At 43.3% G+C, this 19,358-nt stretch overlaps 1 protein-coding gene across 1 annotated transcript in view; it reads right to left on the bottom strand.

Moving 5' to 3' along the window:
• The window catches only part of si:dkey-122a22.2 (uncharacterized), a 213,117-nt gene that overhangs the window by 161,202 nt on the left and 32,557 nt on the right, over positions 1 to 19,358 (bottom strand). Inside the window, exon 4 of the mRNA XM_063054664.1 lies at positions 387 to 463. Within this exon, the coding sequence (XP_062910734.1) occupies positions 387 to 463 (77 nt within the window). The remainder of the gene's footprint in view (positions 1 to 386; positions 464 to 19,358) is intronic.

Genomic DNA, 19,358 nt, shown 5'->3' on the forward strand with positions numbered 1-19,358 from the left:
TTTCCCTCTCACTGTATCTCATTACCTGCCTTGGTGCTCCTCCTCCTTCCCTTTCTTCCATGGTCTTTGATCCTCTTCTATCAGATTCCCCCTTCTCCAGTCCTATGTCCCTTTCACCATTCAACTTCCCAGTTCTTTACTTCCCCCCTTCCCCCTCCTCCCCGTTTCACCTATCATTTGCCACCTTGTACTTCTTCCTCCCCTCACCTTCTTATTCCGACTTCTCAGAGTGTTACTTGCAATACTGATCCCGTAGCAGCCACCTGCAACCAGCTCTGTCCTTCACTCACATCACAATCTAATTACTGACATCCAGGTAGATCCCAACCAGCTGAAATCAGTGCACAAATCTCCCCCATCAAGCTAGCAGTCACTCCCAAACGTACCTGGGTTATGAGGGACACGTCCTTTTGAATCGAGAGCCATACATCAGAAGACATACCAGTGGGAGCATCAAATATTACTAGGGAGTAGATAGATATTTTAAGTTAGGTGGTAGATTGGATTTCAAACTAACCCATATTTAGTTCTGAGCTTTCATAACGAACAAACATTTCTATTTTTAAGATTCCAAATGCATTTTATAAAGAAAAGTCATCTAGTTGAAAAGGATGGTAGGACATTAAAGGAAAATCATTCAAGTGCATTTGAGAAAGGACGAGAATAGTCAGAAATTCAGTTGTATTAAATTAAGCATTTGTTGCATAGAATTAGCTTCAAGTATTAAATAAAAAAGAGCACTTTAATTCAAGCTCACCAAACTTTGTGCATTGCACTTCTCCACAAAATTCAATTTAAAGCAGCAAGTTTCATTTTCAAACTTTTAAATCAACACTTGTAACAAAGGAACAGATTTGAAGCATCTGCAGAACCTCTTGTGTTTACAATCCAGGAAATTACTAGAAAATCTCACAAATTGTTCTGCAATCTAAACGACACCAAACTATTCAACATAAAATCAGTTCAGGCAGTGTGAAAGTGCATTCTCTGTACCTTTCTCCTGACTCCAGACGAGGCCTCATTTCCTAACATTCTGCACTTCTCATCGTGAAAGCTTGCTGAAAGCTCTGTTCTCTAAAAGATGCCTCCTAATCACAAGATGATGGAAACCTAGTAAAGCCTGAAGAATCAGGACTACTCAATGAGTGCAACACAAGATAAGGGCATTCAGCCTGGTTTGCAGAGGCTCTTTCAAAAAGCAATTCAGACTATCACATTCTTCCCAAATATTTCTTCCTCTTCATTTTAAAACGCTTATTCAATACCCTTTAAAATGCTCTAACTTACAGCCCATAATTTCAAATCATAATGTGTGCTGCATTAAAAATATTTATCAATATCATTGTTCCTTTTGTTCATCAACCAGTCACCTCGAACAAGTCACCTTAAACCAGTCACCTTCATCCATTCGAAACAGTTTCTCATTACTTATTCCATGAACAAAAGTTCAAAGTAAATTTTATTACCAAAGTACACTTATGTCATCATATACAACCCTGAGCATACTCAACAAATCTCTAGAATAATAACGATAACAGAATCAATGTAAGACCGCCCAACTGGGACATTCAGCCAGAGTGCAGAAGACAACAAACTACACAAATACAAAATGAAGAAACAATAATAATAAATAAATAAGCAATAAATTTTGAGAACATGAAATGAAAAGTCCTTGAAAATGAGTCCATAAGTTGTGGGAACATTTCAATGATGAGGCAAGGGAAATAGGGTGAAGTTATCCCCTTTAATTCAAGAGACTGATGGGTGGGAAGCAGTAACTATTCCTGAACCCGGTGGTGCAAGTCCTTCTTCCTGACGGCAGCAGCAAGAACAGAGCATGTCCTGGGTGGTCGACGCTGTTTTCCTGCAACCGCGTTTTATATAGATGCACTCAATGGTTGGGAGGGTTTCAGCCGTGATGGACTGGACCATTGACCATGACCTGTTGAACTTTTGGTCAAAAGTACATGCTTAGATGAACTCTTCAAATGACAGGTAGTTTGGTAACGTCCAGCTGACTGGGAAGCCCTGTGGTAACAGGGCCAGACCTATCCCTTACAACACTGGGGCAGATAAAACTTCAGCAGGCAGTGCCACTCGGTGTCAATGTGCTTTGGAAACACACACAACCTGATGCAGCCACGAGTGAAGATGGTCATCAGGATGGGGCAACATTGCCTCCATTCTCTGGGGATTTGTACCATTAAGACTTACCCCCCTCCTGAAACCGTTAAGACTTACCCCCATCCTGGACTCCCAGATGAACTGGGAGATGGATTGGGTAGTTACAAAAGCAGAACACCAGGGGATGGACCACACTTGTGATAAGTACAGTAGCCCTGCGAGCACATAGTACTCCCAGTTATTGAGAGAGAGCAGCATTTCCACAGCCCCAATTTTTGTTTGCCATTTCCGATCCACTCCAGCCAATTCCTGTTATATGCCTCAGCACCTCCGAACCAGATTGCCAACACCTCCAAGTGGTCAGACCTGACAGTGAAGGGGAGATTGGATCGGTTGGGCCAATGACCAAAGAGCATGACCTTGCTCTTACTGTGATTGACACTGGCTTCTGAAGCCAACCAGATGAGTTGATTCAAAGACCATTCCCACCGCCAATGAGGAGGAAACATGGCAAATTATATGCCAAATGCAAGGTGAAGAATTTGCTGTCACCTTCAGACAGAAATGTAACATGAACAATTGCCACCAGTCTTTACAATCAAATACACACTATTTCATATTTGGTAAGGGAAGTCACCATGGATAGAAGCTAAGCAGCTAGATAAATTCTATGGCAATGAATACTAAGGTATCTAGATTATTACTGCATCAATGCCTACAGGAGCAGGTCAGAAGGTGAAAACCCTATGAAAAATGCTAAATTCCTGCTTTTCCAAAACTCTTCCATAACTTAAAATTTCACAAGACAGAAGTGGGTTTGAATGCTCTCCACTGTCATTTGCAAGGATGAGCACAGCTCCAAAAACACTCATCAATATTCAGACCAAGAAAGACCACAAGACATAGGAGCAGAATTAGGCCACTTGGCCCATTGAGTCTGCTCTGCTATTTCATCATGACTGATTCTGCCTTCTCCCTGTAACTTTTGACACCCTTACTAATCAAAAACCTATCAACCTCTACAATGAATATATCAATGACCTCCACCCCCATCCATAGCAAAGAATTCCACAGATTCACCAATCTTTGGCTAAAGAAATTCCTCATCTCTGTTTTAAACTGGGCATCCCTCTATTCAGAGACTGTGCCCTCTGGTCCTAGACTCCCCCACTATAGGAAACATCCACTCTATCTAGGCCTTTTTGTATTTGATAGATTTCAATGAGATCCCTTATTCTTCTAAACTCCAGTGAGTACAGGCCCGGAGCCATCAAATGCTCCTCATACATTAACCCTTTCATTCCCAGAATTCTTCTCTTGAACCTCCCTCCTCTGGACCCTCGCCAATGCCAGCACATCTTTTCTTAGATAAAAGGCCCCAAACTGCTCACAATACTCCAAATGCTGTCTGGGCAATGCCTTATAAAGCCTCAGCATTACATTCTTGCTCTTATATTCTAGTCCTCTTGAAATGACTGCATTCGCCTAACACAATTTACCACTAACTCAACATGCAAGGCAACCTTTAGTGAATCCTGCATGAGGACTCCTGAGTCCTTTTGCACCTCTGATTATTAAATTTTCTCCCCATTTAGAAAATAGTCTACATCTTTATTCCTTCTACCAAAGTCCATGACCATACATTTCCCAACACTATATTCCATCTGCCACTTTCCCCCCCATTCGGGTTCACTACATAACACCCAATCCAGAATTATCTTTCCCCGAATGGGCTCAACCACAAGCTGCTCTAAAAAGCAATCTACAAATTGCATCTCAGAGGATCCAGCAGCAACCTAGTTTCCCCAATCTACCTGCATATTGAAATTCCCCCATGATTATCACAACATTTCCTTTTTCACATAATTTTTTCATCTCCCGTTGTAATTTATATCCCACATACTGGCGACTGTTCAGAGGCCAGTAAATAACTCCCATCACAGTCTTTTTACCCTTGCAGTTTCTTATCTCTACCCACAATCTTCCAATCTGATGTCACTTCTTTCTATGGATTTGATTTCATGTTTTACCAACAGAGTCACACCACCACCTCTGCTACCTGCCTGTCCTTTCGATATAATATGTATTCTTGGATGTTAAGCTCCCAACTATGATTTTCTTTCAGCCACAACTCAGTGATACCCATAACATCACATTTACCAACCTCTAAATGCACAAGATCATCTACCTTATTCCATATACCACATTCAAATATAGCAGCATCAGTCCTGTATTCATTGCCCGTTTTGAGTTTGCCTCCATGTTACACCTCAACTCATCCGACTGACTGTGATTTTGCCCATCTGCCTGTCCTTCCTCACAGTCTCACTAGACAATGCATTGACTTGTAAACCAACTGCCCCATCCTCAGCCCTTTCACTTGGTTTCCCAGCCCCCTGCCAAATTAGGTTAAACTCCCTCCAACAGCTCCCACAAATCTGCCCGCAAGGATATTGGTCCCCCTTAGATTCGGGTGTAAACCGTCCTCGTTGTACAGATCACACTTACCCCAGCAGAGATCCCAATGATCCAGAAATCTGAAACCCTGCCCCCTGTGCCACTCCCTCAGCCACTCATTCGCCTGTACTGTCATCCTATCCCTGCTCTGACTAGCAAGTGGTACTGGACGTAATCCACAAACTACTACCACGGAGATCCTGTCTTCAGCCCCCTCCCCTAACTCCCTGTACTCACTGTAGAGAACCTCTTCCCCCTTCTCTACCTATGTCATTGGGCTGCTCACTTTCCTTTTTCAGCATCTTCTGCAGCCACTCTGAGACATCCTGGACCCTCACACTTGGGAGGCAACACATCATCCTGGCTTCTCTTTCGTGGCCACAGAATTCCCTGCCCATCCCTGTAACTATTGAGTTTCCCATCACCATTACACTACCTGACTTTACCCTTCCCTAGTAAGCCTCTGAAACTGGCCTGGCTGCTTCTGCAGTGCCCTATGTCACTCTCCCCCCAGCAGCATCCAAAGGGGTTTATTTGTTGCTGAGGGGAATAGTCACAGGGGAACCCTGCACTGACTGCTTACTCCCCTTTACTTCCCTGGTGGCCACCCATCTACTATTTGAAGCCTGCACTCTGGGTGTGACCATCTCAGTGATGAGCTTTTCATTCTCCAGGACGATCCCCAGTACATCCAGCTCCAACTCCTTAACCTGGTCAGTCAGGAGCTGAAGTTGGGTGCACTTCCTACAGATGCAGTCATTAGGTTCACCGTTAGGAACCCTGAAATCCCACATATCACAGGAAAAAACATACCATTATATGAATTATCACCTATCACCTCTATCTTTGCCAGCTTAAGTTTTAGCCTGCACCTGTACTCACCCAAGCCTGTTAAGCCTGTCCACTCGAACATGGCCTGTGGCCCTGCCAAGTGTCTAAAACGTTATGATGATGCAGTCCACCGAAAAGTTCCAAAAAGGCCCCAAGCTCTTTTTAAATCTCGCGCTGCCTCACCAACAAACAACCATTTGCGATGACTGCAGCCCGCAGCAACCAGCTCGATTGGCTCACACCTACCAAGATTGTTGCATCATGGCTGAAGAATAGGATCTACAAAATGCGGTGAAACTTTCCACATTAAATCCAGCCCACTGGCACGTTCCTGCAGCTGGAACTTTCTTCCTCATTACCAACTGCACTATGAATTTTGGTATCATTCACAAACTTTTTAATTGTAGCCCTCACTTAATTGAACCAATTTAAATTAACTGCAAAAAGCAAGGGGCTAGTACTGAGACCGCACCCCCCCCCAGTCACACAACCCCATAGTCATTAAATCATCATCTTGTGACTGAACCAATATTAAATCCAACCTGTCTTTTTCCCCAGGAAAATACTTTCTTGATCAATCTCCCAGATCCTCAACACCTCATACTGTATGCCATCTGGTTAGCTTCCAACCTGATGGCATGAAAACCAATTTCTCTAACTTCCCCCTGCTCCTTCTCTCTTTTTGCATTCACCGTTCCGGCTCCCTTCCAACCTCTTTTTTAACTCCTCACTTGCCCATCACACTCCTGTGGTGCCCCTTCTTCTTCTTTCTTCCATGGTCCACTCTCCCCTATCAGATTCCTTTACCTTTTCCAGCTATCACCTCCCTGCTTCTCACTTCATTCCGCACCCCCCCCTCCACCCAGCCACCTTCCACTGCACCTAGTTTCAACTATCACTTGCCACCTTGTACTCCTTCCCCTCCTACCACCAGCTTATTTGGACATTTTCCCTCTTCTTTTCCAGTCCTACAGAAGAGTCTCAGCCTGAAACATCGACTGTTTATTCCACTAACTAACCTGCTAAGCTTCTCCAACATTGTGTGTGTGAGAATCTTCAATGTGCCTTCTCTCTCTCTCTTCCTCTGTTTATTTCCAGTGATAACCCCATTCTTTCTCTTTTATATTAAAGCTTAGAGTGTTCCTGCATCTTTGAAGTTAAATACCAAACCTTCAATAGGAACTTTATAGCTCTACCTTCGAGAATGCTCAGATTACCACTTCGGTGTCTAATGAGACTGACTCTTTTTAATTACCTTTACAAATATCATAAAACATATTAGAACTTTCCTCAGTTTTATATACCAACTTTTTCCATGCCCCTTACTGCTTGCCTAATTTCCTTTTAATTTACACCCTGTACCCTCAATCCTCCTCCAGACTTTCAGGGGTATGAAGTCCTTAGTATCTGTCAGCCCTGGGCACTCAGATTGGGAAATTCAACCTTTGCTTTAATGTGAATTCACTTGACTTGAAACTTTACCATCTTCATTTTAAAGGGATCTTGTCAGTACTGGAAAATAGTAACTGTGAGGAAAGACTGGATAGGTTTTGAGAATAGCGCAGTCTGTGGGAAAAGATAATTTTGCTCCATAAAATTATGAGATCTAGGTGAAGCAAATTAGATTTATTTCACATAGAAGAGATAACAAAGTGCAAAGTAAATTTATGATCAAAGTACATCTATGTTACCAAATACTACCCTGAGATTCATTTTCCTGCAGGCATTTACAGGAAAATGAAGAAATACATCAGGATTTATGAAAGATTATACATAACAAAGACTGACAAACATTCAATGTGCAAATAACATAAGAACATAAGGAATAGGAGCAGGAGTAGGCCATTCGGCCCATCGAGCCAGCCCTGCCATTCAATAAGATCATGGCTGATCTGTCCGTAAACTCAGCTCCATCTACCTGCCTTTTCCCCATAACCCTTAATTCCCCTACGATGTAAAAATCTATTTAATGGTATCTTAAATATATTTAGTGAAGAAGCCTCAACTGCTTCCCTGGGCAGAGAAATCCACAGATTCACCACTCTCTGGGAAAAACAATTTCTCCTCATCTCCATCCTAAATCTTCTCCCCTGAATCTTCAGGCAACAACTTTCCTACTTCTATCTTATCTATCTCTTTCAAAATTTTGTATGTTTCTATAAGATCTCCTCTCATTCTTCTGAATTCCAGAGAGTATAGTCCCAGGCGACTCAATCTCTCCTCACAGGTTAACCCCTTCATCTCTGGAATCAACCTTGTGAACCTCCTCTGCACTGCCTCCAAAGCCAGTATATCCTTCCTCAAGTATGGAGACCAGAACTGCACACAATACTCCAGGTGCAGCCTCACCAGTACCCTGTATAGTTGCAGCATGACCTCCCTGCTCTTGAATTCATCCCTCTAGCAATGAAGGCCAACATTCCGTTTGCCTTCTTAATAACCTGTTGTACCTGCAAGCCAACTTTTTGCGATTCATGAACAAGCACTCCCAAGTCCCTCTGCACAACAGCATGCTGCAATCTTTCACCATTTAAATAATAATCTACTCTTCTATTATTCCTTCCAAAGTGGATGATCTCGCATTTACCAACGTTTGTATTCCATCTGCCAGACCTTGGCCCACTCACTAAACCTATCTATATCCCTCTGCAGACTCTCTCCACATCCTCTGTACAATTTGCTTTTCCACTCAGATTAGTGTCATCAGCAAATTTTGCTACGCTACACTTCCAAATCATCAATATAAGTTGTAAACAGCACCAACCCCTGCGGCACTCCACTCACCACTGACCGCCAACCGGAGAAACACCCATTTATACCAACTCTCTGCCTTCTATTGGTTAACCAATCCACTATTCATGCCAATACACTTCCTCCGACTCCATGCATCCGAATCTTATTTATAAGTCTCTTGTGCAGCACCTTATCAAACGCCTTCTGGAAGTCCAAGTATATGACATCCACCTGCTCCCTTCTATCCACTGCACTCATTATGTCCTCAAAGAACTCCAGTAAGTTTGTCAAACAGAACCTGCCCTTTCCGAATCCATGCTGCATCTGTCTAATGGAACCACTCCTTTCTAAATAGGGAGTAAAGGCCCACCAGTGCCTTTACTTCCTGAAAAAACTAAAGAAATTTGGCCTGTCCCCTAAAACCCTCACTAATTTTTATAGATGCACCGTAGAAAGCATTCTTCTAGAGTGTATCACAACCTGGTATGGAGGTTGTCCTGTCCAAGACTGAAAGAAGCTGCAGAAGATCGTGAACACGGCGCAGCACATCACACAAACCAATCTTCCGTCCTTGGACTCACTTTACACCGCACGCTGTCGGAGCAGTGCTGCCAGGACACGACCCACCCAGCCAAGACATTTTTCGTCCCTCTTCCCTCCAGGAGAAGTCTCAGGTGCTTGAAGACTCGTACAGCCAGATTTTGGAACTGCTTCCTTCCAAATGTGATAAGACTGCTGAACAGATCCTGACCCGGATCTGGGCCATACCCTCCAAATATCCGGACCTGCCTCTCTGTTTTTTTGCATTACCTTACTTTCCATTTTTCTATTTTCTATTTATGATTCCTAATTTAAATTTTTAATATTTACTAATTTTTACTATTTTTAGTATTTAATATTTGTAATCCAGAGAGCGGGAAGCACAGAATCAAATATCACTGTGATGATTGTACGTTCTAGTATCAATTGTTTGGCGACAATAAAGTATAAAGTATAAAAGTAAAAATAAATGTTCCACTATTTCGTCCTTAATGACAGCTTCAAGCATTTTCCCGACTACAGGTGTTAAGCTAACTGGCCCATCTTTTGTCTACATCCTTTTTTAAAAAGTATCATGACATTTGGTGTCTTCCAATCTGCCGGGACCTGCCCAGAGTCCAGAGAACATTGGTAAATGATTACCAACACGTCTACTATAACCTCCACCAATTCCCTCAGCACCCTGGGATGCATCCCATCAGGACCAGGGGACTTATCTACCTTCAGGCCCTCTAGTTTGCTCATCCCCATCTCTTTAGTGACAGTGATTTTATCAAGGTCCTCACCTCCCATTTCGTCCATAACATCATTCTTTGGCATATTAGACGTGTCCTCCACCGTGAAGACCGACACAAAATAGTCATTCAATGTCTCAGACATTTCCTTATCACCCAGTATCAATTTCCCTTTCCCGTCTTCCAAGGGACCTATGTTGACTTGAGCCACCCTCTTCCGCTTCATATATTTATAAAAACTTTTGCTAACTGATTTACATTTTGTGCTCATTTAGTTTCATACTCTATCTTCCCTTTCCTTATTTCTTGTTTAGTTGTTCTTTGTTGCTTTTTAAAGTTTTCCAACCCTCCAGTCTCCCACTATTCTTTGCGACTTTGTACATGAGCTTTTAATTTGATACGACCTTTTATTTCCTTAGTTATCCAAGGCTGGCTCTCCCCACACTTACTGTCCTTACTTTTGACAGGAATATATTTTTGTTAAGCACTGTGAAAAATCTCTTCAAAGTATTCCACTGTTCCTCAACTGTCCTACTGAATAGGCTGTGCTCCCAATCCACATTAAATCATACTATGATCACTCTTTCCAAGAGAATCCCTGACAACAAGATCATTAATCTAATCTGTCTCATTGCACAGGACTAGATCTAAGATAGTATTTTTCCTTGTAGGTTCACTAACACGCTGCTCAAGAAAGCCATCACGGATGCATTCTATGAAGTCCTCCTCAAGACTTCCTTGACCAACCTGATTCACCTAATCTATGTGGAAGTTAAAATCCCCCATGACAACTGCTGTTCCATTCTTACAAGCCTCAGTTATCTCTTGGTAAATCGCCTCTGCCACTGCAATATTTTTGTTAGGTGGCCTACGGACAACTCCCACCAGAGATTTTTTTCCCTTTATTCTTAATCTCTACCCAGATGGACTCAACATTCTGCTCCATAGATCTGATATCACCTCTCGCAATCGCCCTGAACGCATTCTTAATTAAGAATGTTACCCAACCTCATTTGCCTTCCTGCCTATCTTTCCGTGTTACCTGATACCCTTTGATATTTAATTCCCAGCCATCTCCGCCACTGCAACCAGGTTTCTGTAACGGTCACTAAATCATATGCCTTGATACTGATCTGTGCCACAAGTTCACTGACCTTGTTTCTAATTCTACGGGCATTCAGATAAAGTTCCCTTATACTCATTGTCCTTTTAGAGTCTAGTGACCTAAGCGATTTTTGCTTTTTACTTTTATGCACTCTACTCTTACTTTTTCTTCACTAACTCTAGCTAAGGTCTCTGCATCACTTCCTCCTTCTTTTCTGTGTGGGTTCCCATCCCCTACCATATTAGTTTAAAACTTCCCCAACAGCACTAGCAAACAATCTCCCTAGGACATTGATCCTGGCCCTGCCCAGATGTAAACCATCCGGACGGTACTGGTCCCACCTCCCCCAGAAGCAGTTCCAATGCTCCAAGAATCTAAAACCCTCCCTCCTGCACCTCTGCTCAAGCCACATACACTATTCATTCTAGCTATCCTGCTATTCCAACTCTGGCTAGCACATGGCACCTGTAATAATCCTGTGATTATTACCTTTGAGGTCCTACTCTTTAATTTATCTCCTAGCTCCCTAAATTCAGCTTGTAGGACCTCATCCTGCTTTCTTCCTATAACGTTAGTACCTATATGCACCATGACAGTTGGCTCCTCACCCTCTCCTTTCAGAATGTCCTGCAGCCTCTCTGAGACATCTCTGACCCTTGCACCCAGGAGACAACACACTATACGGGAGTCCCATTTGCGGCCACAGAAGCTCCTCTCTATTCCCCTTACCATGGAATCCCCTATCACAACAGCTCCGTCACTCTTTTTCTTGCCCTCTTGCACAGCAGAGCCACCCACGGTGCCATGATCCTGGCTACTACTGCAAATAATAAGTTTTAAATAAATAAATACTGAGAACATGAATTGTAAAGACCTTGAAAGTGAGTCCATAGGCTTTGTACTCCCTGCCCTGTTGTAGTAGTGAGAAGGCAGCATGGGCTGGATGATGGGGTCCTGGATGATAGATGCTGCCTTCTTGTGGCTGCACGCCAGGTAAGCATGCTCAGTGATGGAGAGGGCTTTACCTGTGAGCTGTATCCATCACTTTTTGTAGACTTTTCTATTCCTTGGCATTGGTGCTTCCATACCTATAATTTCCGACTCTGAATGTACGTGCTATGTTACGTACCCCGTAATTGGGTTGCCAAACCAGCAGAAATGGACCACTTAGTTGAAGTATGGATTACTGGAACTAAGAAAGTTTTATTAAAGAAATAAGTAACACAGTACTCTAATCAAAAGAATATAAATGCCACAGGTTAGCAATGGTAAAACACACAAGTACACAGAACTAGGATAATAGGAATCAATCAAGCTCTATCGCAGTCTAGGGGTAAAATGATCAGTCTCAAGTGACGCAGAGTTCAGTTCAGCTTAGTACAGTTTGCAATAATCGCTGTGTGCCGTTGGAGAGGGAGAGAGCGAATATGCAAATTTCCTGATTCAAAACAGACCTTTGATGTTCCTCGCAGTTAGCTTTCGGGCGAGCCCTTTTACTGTCTTCTGAGGTCACCGACTGTGACCCCTCCGTTCCGGATACGATCGTCCTTCCGCGGTGAACCTGGCACCCAAGCAAGGGCGGACACACACACCAGGTTCCCGCCAATCGTACCTTTTCACCCTGTGCGTGATGGTCGGTCCCGCATTAAACCTCCAAAACTCCCACCAACTTGTGGGGGCACACTGCACTTCCAGGGTCTCGCTATCTCGTGATCTCATGGTGTCTGTCTTGCCTTAGCGAACCTGTTCCTTTTATCCCCCTGCTGGGGTATCGCCTGTCCATCAAATTTCAAACAATTCAGGTTCAAAGCAACCGGTCTGACAATACTCGGAACTGTGTCTCTTTTCGTTAATCTCTCTCGTCTCTCATTAACATTTCCGAATGCTGCTCCATTGTCTCACTTATCTCTTTCATTAGCATCAATCTTCTGATAACTTGGTCTTTCGTCACAGCTACCAGTAAGCAATCTTTGTTTTACACTTGTTCATCACACATATGTACTGATGCAGCCATACAGTATGTTACTTTCATCAGCAACTATTTTGGAAAACTCATTAATGAATTTCTCTGTTGCTTCATGATCAGCAGACACTATCATGACAATTTTTTAAAAATTTAATGACATGCTTTTTCTTAAATTACTACAATCAGCATGCTGAATATTCACAATTATCTTCAATTTTCAGTTTGTCATTGTAGATCTTTGCTTGCTTCAAGATCAACATGACATTGAGTAGCATATGTTCAATTCGACACTGACAAATCCACTCTTTCAATACACAGTCAAGATCTTCATTTTACGCTTTATGGAGTGTTTTTCTATTTTTCATTAACTTCTGTTGATTATATGTGTGAGGTCACTTCTCAGAGCTATCTGTGATGTGCAGAAACTTGTGCATCGCCTGGAAACCCTCTGAGAACCTTGTAGAGTTCTCCATTTGTGGTGTCATGTTAGCGCTCAAAAATATTTCAGATTTTGGAACTGCGGATAAGGGGTACTTTCAGTACTCTGGATGAACTCAGCAGGTCGGGCAGCATCAGTTAGAAACGATGAGTCGATGTTTCGGGCCAGAACCCTTCGTCAGGACTGAAGAATGAAAGATGGGGAAGGATTTGAAGAATGCTTGTAGCTTCAGTTGAGTCAGGATGTGGTCGAAGAGTCAGAGAGAGGCGGAAATCACAGAGGGGGAGCAGTGAGAGAGGGTCTCACTGAACTCCCATCGAAGAGAGGATCTAAACTTCTTCAGGGTAGACATACCTCGAAGAGACTTCGCAGCGGAGTAATGAATCGTAAACACAAAATAATCTGCAGATGCTGTGATCAAAGTAACACTTTCAGTATGGATAAGGGGTACTCAACCTGTAGAAGATGAAAGAGGAGATGGGGAAATATCTCTTTTATCTGGAGGTGATAAAGGTCTGGAACTCTGCCTGAGAAGGTGGTCAAGTCAGAAATCCTTAATACACATAAACACCATTGGAACATATACTTAAAGAGCTATGTTTGAATAGCTATGGCTTGGTGTTGAAAGCTGGAAAGATTGTGTAGCTCTTTGACTAGCACATCATAAATTTTCTGATTGAATGATTCCCGCTTGGATGCCTCTCACTGCTCTAACACTGATTTACATCCAACTGGCTCTTTCCAGCTGTTTCAACAATTGACTTATCCCAATTTAGAACATTTACACCTGGTCTTTGTCCTTTCCCATAAGTAGGTTAAATTTATCTGAATGGTGACAGTGCCCACGAAAAATTCCCACTGGAATCCACCCAACTTGACCAGATTCATCCTTCCTCTCTTGTTTGTTGTTTGCTCTGCACACTGAACAGTGCCACTGCTCTAGTTTATATTAAGGTAGTTGAATTACTCCATCTTCGCTGACTGATCATTTTGTTTCCTTCTAAGTGGCCCACAGTACAGATTTAACAATGCAATTGCTCCTTTGATCCTCAGTTCAAATTCAGATTATTGTCATCCAACCGTACACATGTATCCCACCAAATGTAACAAGGTTTTCCTGACCAAGATGCACAAAACAGTACATGTAACTCACACAGATTACACACAAGGTAATAATACCACAAATACATTATCAAATAATAAGCAGCATTTACAACACATTAAAAAGTAAACAGTAAAACTCTACTGGCACTTCATATGTGATGAGGCAAGGGCTTCAGTAGTCTTATGGCCTGGGGCAACAAGCTGTTTCCCATCCAAACAGTCTATGTCCTAATCCTGTGGTACTTCCTGATTAATGGTAGGGAGGCAAAGAGATTGCTGAATGGATGGTAGGGATCCTTGTCAATGCTAAGGGCCCTGTGTATGCAATGCTCCTGATAAATATCTCGGATGGGTGGACCCCGATGATGCACTCAGCAGTCCCCATAAACCTTTGCAGTGATTTACAGTCAAGTGCCTTGCAATTTATACACCGGATGGTGATACAGCTGTTCAGGACACTCTGGGCAGTGATCGTGTAAAAACTGGTTAATATTGGGGGAGGGGAGTTTGTGGGATCCTCACTCACCTCAATCTCCTCAGAAAGTGGAAACACTGCTGTGCTTTCTTCACTAAAGATGTGGTGTTGAGAGAACAGGTGATATCATCCATTATGTCTACTTCCAAAAACTTGGTGCTCCTATCTCTCTCCACAGAGGAGCTGTGTATGTGCAGGACTAGTCAGCATGCACATTCCTGAAGTTAACAATCATCTCTTCGGTCTTGTCTACATTGAAACCCAACCTGTGTTTGCACTGTTCTACCAACCACTCTTCCTCCTCTCTGTGTGTCATCTCGTTGTCGCTGCTGACGAGACCAACCACTGTTATGTCAGCAGTGAACTTGATGACTCAGTCTGAACTGGATCTAGCAGTGCAGTCATGTGTCAGTAGCATGAACAGCAGTGGGTGGAGCGCCAGTGCCCAGCGTTTCTGCCAACACGGACTGACCTGGGCCTTTCTGTCAAGAAGTCCAGGATCCAGTTACAGAGCGAGGTGTTGAGACCCAGTGAGGACAGTTTACCCACCAGCTTCTGAGGTATGATCATATCAAATGCTGAGCTGAAGTTGAAAAACAGCATCCTGGCGTATGAGGCACCATTTTCCTGATGGGACAGGATGGAGTGAAGAGGTTATGGCATCAACAGTGAACTGATTTGAGTGATAAGCAAACTGGAAAGGGTCCAATGAAGCAGAAGGATGGGATTTAATGTGGAGTACCTCACCATGTCTTCAACCTGAGCCTGAGTCTCTAAAGGGTTCCTGTGCTGTGGAAGACGTCCTGCCTCGTCCCTGTACCGAAGACGCCGTGCCCCAGTGGCCTCAATGACTACAGACTGGTGGCATTCACCTCCCACATCATGAAGACCCAGGAGAGACTTGTTCTGGAGCTGCTCCAGCCTATGGTTAGGTCACACTTAGATCCCCTCCAGTTCGCCTACCAGCCCCGACGGAGTTGAGGATGCCATCGTCTACCTGCTGAACCGTGTCTACGCCCACCTGGACAAGCCAGCGAGCACTGTGAGGGTCATGATTTTGACTTCTCCAGTGCGTTCAACACCATCCACCCTGCTCTGCTGGGGGAGAAGCTGACAGCGATACAGGTGGATGCTTTCCTGGTGTCATGGATTCTTGATTACTTGACTGGCAGACCACAGTACGTGTGCTTGCAACACTGTGTGTCCGACAAAGTGATCAGCAGCACTGGGGCTCCACAGGGGACTGTCTTGTCTCCTTTCTCTTCACCATTTACACCTCGGACTTCAACTACTGCACAGAGTCTTGTCATCTTCCCAAGTTTTCTGATGACTCTGCCATAGTTGGATGCATCAGCAAGGGAGATGAGGCTGAGTACAGGGCTACGGTAGGAAACTTTGTCACATGGTGTGAGCAGAATTATCTGCAGCTTAATGTGAAAAAGACTAAGGAGCTGGTGGTAGACCTGAGGAGGGCTAAGGCACCAGTGACCCCCGTTTCCATCGAGGGGATCAGTGTGGACATGGAGGAGGATTACAAATACCTGGGGATACGAATTGACAATAAACTGGACTGGTCAAAGAACACTGAGGCTGTCTACAAGAAGGGTCAGAGCTGTCTCTATTTCCTGAGGAAACTGAGGTCCTTTAACATCTGTCGAACGATGCTGAGGATGTTCTACGAGTCTGTGGTGGCCAGTGCTATCATGTTTGCTGTTGTGTGCTGAGGATAGCAGACACCAACAGAATCAACAAACTCATTCGTAAGGCCAGTGATGTTGTGGGGATGGAACTGGACTCTCTCACGGTGGTGTCTGAAAAGAGGATGCTGTCCAAGTTGCATGCCATCTTGGACAATGTCTCCCATCCACTACATAATGTACTGGTTGGGCACAGGAGTACATTCAGCCAGAGACACATTCCACCGAGATGCAACACTGAGCATCATAGGAAGTCATTCCTGCCTGTGGCCATGAAACTTTACAACTCCTCCCTTGGAGGGTCAGACACCCTGAGCCAATAGGCTGATCCTGGACTTATTTCCTGGCATAATTTACATATTATTATTTAATTATTTATGACTTAATTATTTATGGTGCAACTGTAATGAAAACCAATTTCCCTCGGGATCAGTGAAGTATGACTATGACTAACCAGCCACTCAAAGCACTTCAATATTGTTAGTGGATGGTAGTCCACGAGGCAGGTTCCTGTCACCCTCGTGGGCACCTTGAAGCCTGAGGGGACAGTGGTCTGTTCCAGAGAGATGTTGAAAATGTCTATTAGAACTCCAGTTAACTTGATTGCACAGTCCTTCAGCACCCAATCAGGCTCAACGGCTTTACGTGGGATGACCCTGACAAGTGTTTTTCTCACATCTCTGCTGCTGCCAGACGGCTGTAAACTTTCAGTGACCATTCCCATTTTGCCTTCCTGATAGCGTAGCTCTTATTAACCTGGGCGCTGTCACATTCCCCAATTTGAAGGCAACATTCCATTCTCTCAGCCATGACTTCTGATTTGCCCTCACAGAGGTGTTTAACAACGGTGACGTCCTCAGTGCACTTCTCTATGTAACCAGTCACAGATCTCACATATTCATCGATGTTCAAAAACAAGAGGAAATCTGCAGATGCTGGAAATCCAAACAACACACACAAAATGCTGGAGGAACTCCATTGATGTTAATGTGATGGTCGTAGGTAGCCACATCCCTGAATATGCTCCAGTCTGTGTTTTCAAAACAGTTCTGTAATAGTGAGGTAGCTTCTTCTGGCCAGGTCCTTCTCTCCCTTTAAACTGGTTTGACTCATTTAATCAGTGGTAGGTACTCAAGAATTAGCATAACAGGTAAGTGACTGGAGAAGTCAAGGTGGGGGTAAGAAGCACCAAGGATGTTGGCATAAACCAAGTCTAATATGTTCTCGCCTCTGTGATCAAAGTCAACATACTGACAGAATCTAGGCAGGTCTGCTTTTAAGTTAGGATGGTTGAAGTCGCAAGCAACAATAAAGAAACCATCAGGGTGTGAGGTTTACAGGTCAGTGATGGCACAGTAGGGCTCACACAGCACTTCCCCAGCATGAGCACAGGGCACGGGAAGGGGTGGGAGGGGAATGTATACAATCACAACCACTGTAGCAATGAACTCCCTCAGTAAATAGAAGGGCCTGCATTTCACCGTTAAGAACTCTAGAAGGAGCAAACAGTACGTTGTTACTACCAAATTGTTTACACGCCAGATCTTATTAACGTACACCATATGACTCATTTATTGACCTTTCTAGCACTTTAACACCCTGCTGCTACCCATTACACTGTATAGTACCTTGGAAAAGTACTCAGCCCCTACAACTATGGTCACATTTTACTGTCTCATTTTCTACATTTAAAATATATTGAAGTAGGATTTTTAAGCTGACCTACAAAACATTGTGGATTATGTCAAATCAAAAGAAAAATTCCAAAACCTGACAGCAATTTACTAAAAATTAAAAACCAAAGTTGTGAGGCTAAAAAAGTATTCATCCCCTTTGTAATTACTATGCTAACTTTCTTCAGATGCAATACTGAATATTAACTGACCAATTTGCTGATGTAGAAAATGAATTCTTAAGAATAAATACACCCTCTCTCTGTAAGGTCCAGTAATATGGTAGATTTTCAACAGACCAAACCAAAATGAAGACAAAAGAGCATTCAAGGTAAATCAGAGAAATGGTAATAGAGAGATACAAATCCGGGGAAAGATACAAGACCATCTCAAAGCACTGAACACACCTCGGAGCTCAGTTCAGTCCATCTTGAAAAAGTGGAAAAATATGAAACCACAGCCACACTGACTACATCAGGCCACCCCTCTGATCTTGGTCGCCAGAGAAGAATGGCTCTTATAAGAGAGGCTAGTGTAACACCAACAGTAACTCTGAGTTGCAGAAGCAACTAGAGATGAATGAAGTTCAAGGCTCCACAATCTCTGTGGCCTTACACAAAAAAGGGATCTATGGAAGAGTGGCAAAGTAAAAGCCCGGACTAAAAAAAACATATAATTGCCCATAAAGACTTTGCAAAGCATCACTTAGAAGATACTGTAAAGATGTGGAAGAAGGTCTTGTGGTCGGATGAAACTAAAGTGGAACGTTTTTGGCTTCAACGCTAAATGGTACATGCTGTGCATCAGACAGGTAACACCATCCTCACTGTAAAGGATGGTGGCGGGAGCATCATGCAATGGGGATGCTTTTCAGCAGCAGAGTCAAGAAACCTGGTCACGATTGATGGGAAGATGAATGCTGCTAAATACAGAGAGATCCTGGATTAAAAACCTTCTACCCTCTGCCAGAAAGTTTAATCTGGGGAGGAAGTTCATCTTTCAGCAGGACAATGACCCAAAGTACACTGACAGAGCACCCATGGAGAGGCTTCAAATGAGAAAAATTGATGTCCTTGAGTGGCCCAGTCAGAACCCTGACCTTAACCCGATCAAACATCTCTGGCAAAACCTCAAGATTACTGTCCACCATCTCCCTAACTAACCTGGCACAGCTTGAGCAATTTTGCAAGGAGGAATGGGCAAATTTTGCTCCATCACATTGTACAAAGCTAATAGAGACTTATCCAAAAAGAATACTGGCTGTAATAGCTGTGAGAGTACTGAGGTAAAGGGGGAATGAATACTTTTGAACTGCTGACATTTCAGTTTTTGTATTTTTAGTTTATCATGCTTTACAATTTTCCCTATTTTTTGGGCTCCACATTGAAAAAGGAGCACATGATTCAGAAATTAAAATTCTCAGTTAAATTGATCAAAATCCCTGGTTATACTCTCATTTACAAGGTTCTGTACATCCTGT

The sequence above is a fragment of the Mobula hypostoma genome, chromosome 1 (genome assembly GCF_963921235.1).
Source record: "Mobula hypostoma chromosome 1, sMobHyp1.1, whole genome shotgun sequence".
Classification (NCBI taxonomy): domain Eukaryota; kingdom Metazoa; phylum Chordata; class Chondrichthyes; order Myliobatiformes; family Myliobatidae; genus Mobula; species Mobula hypostoma.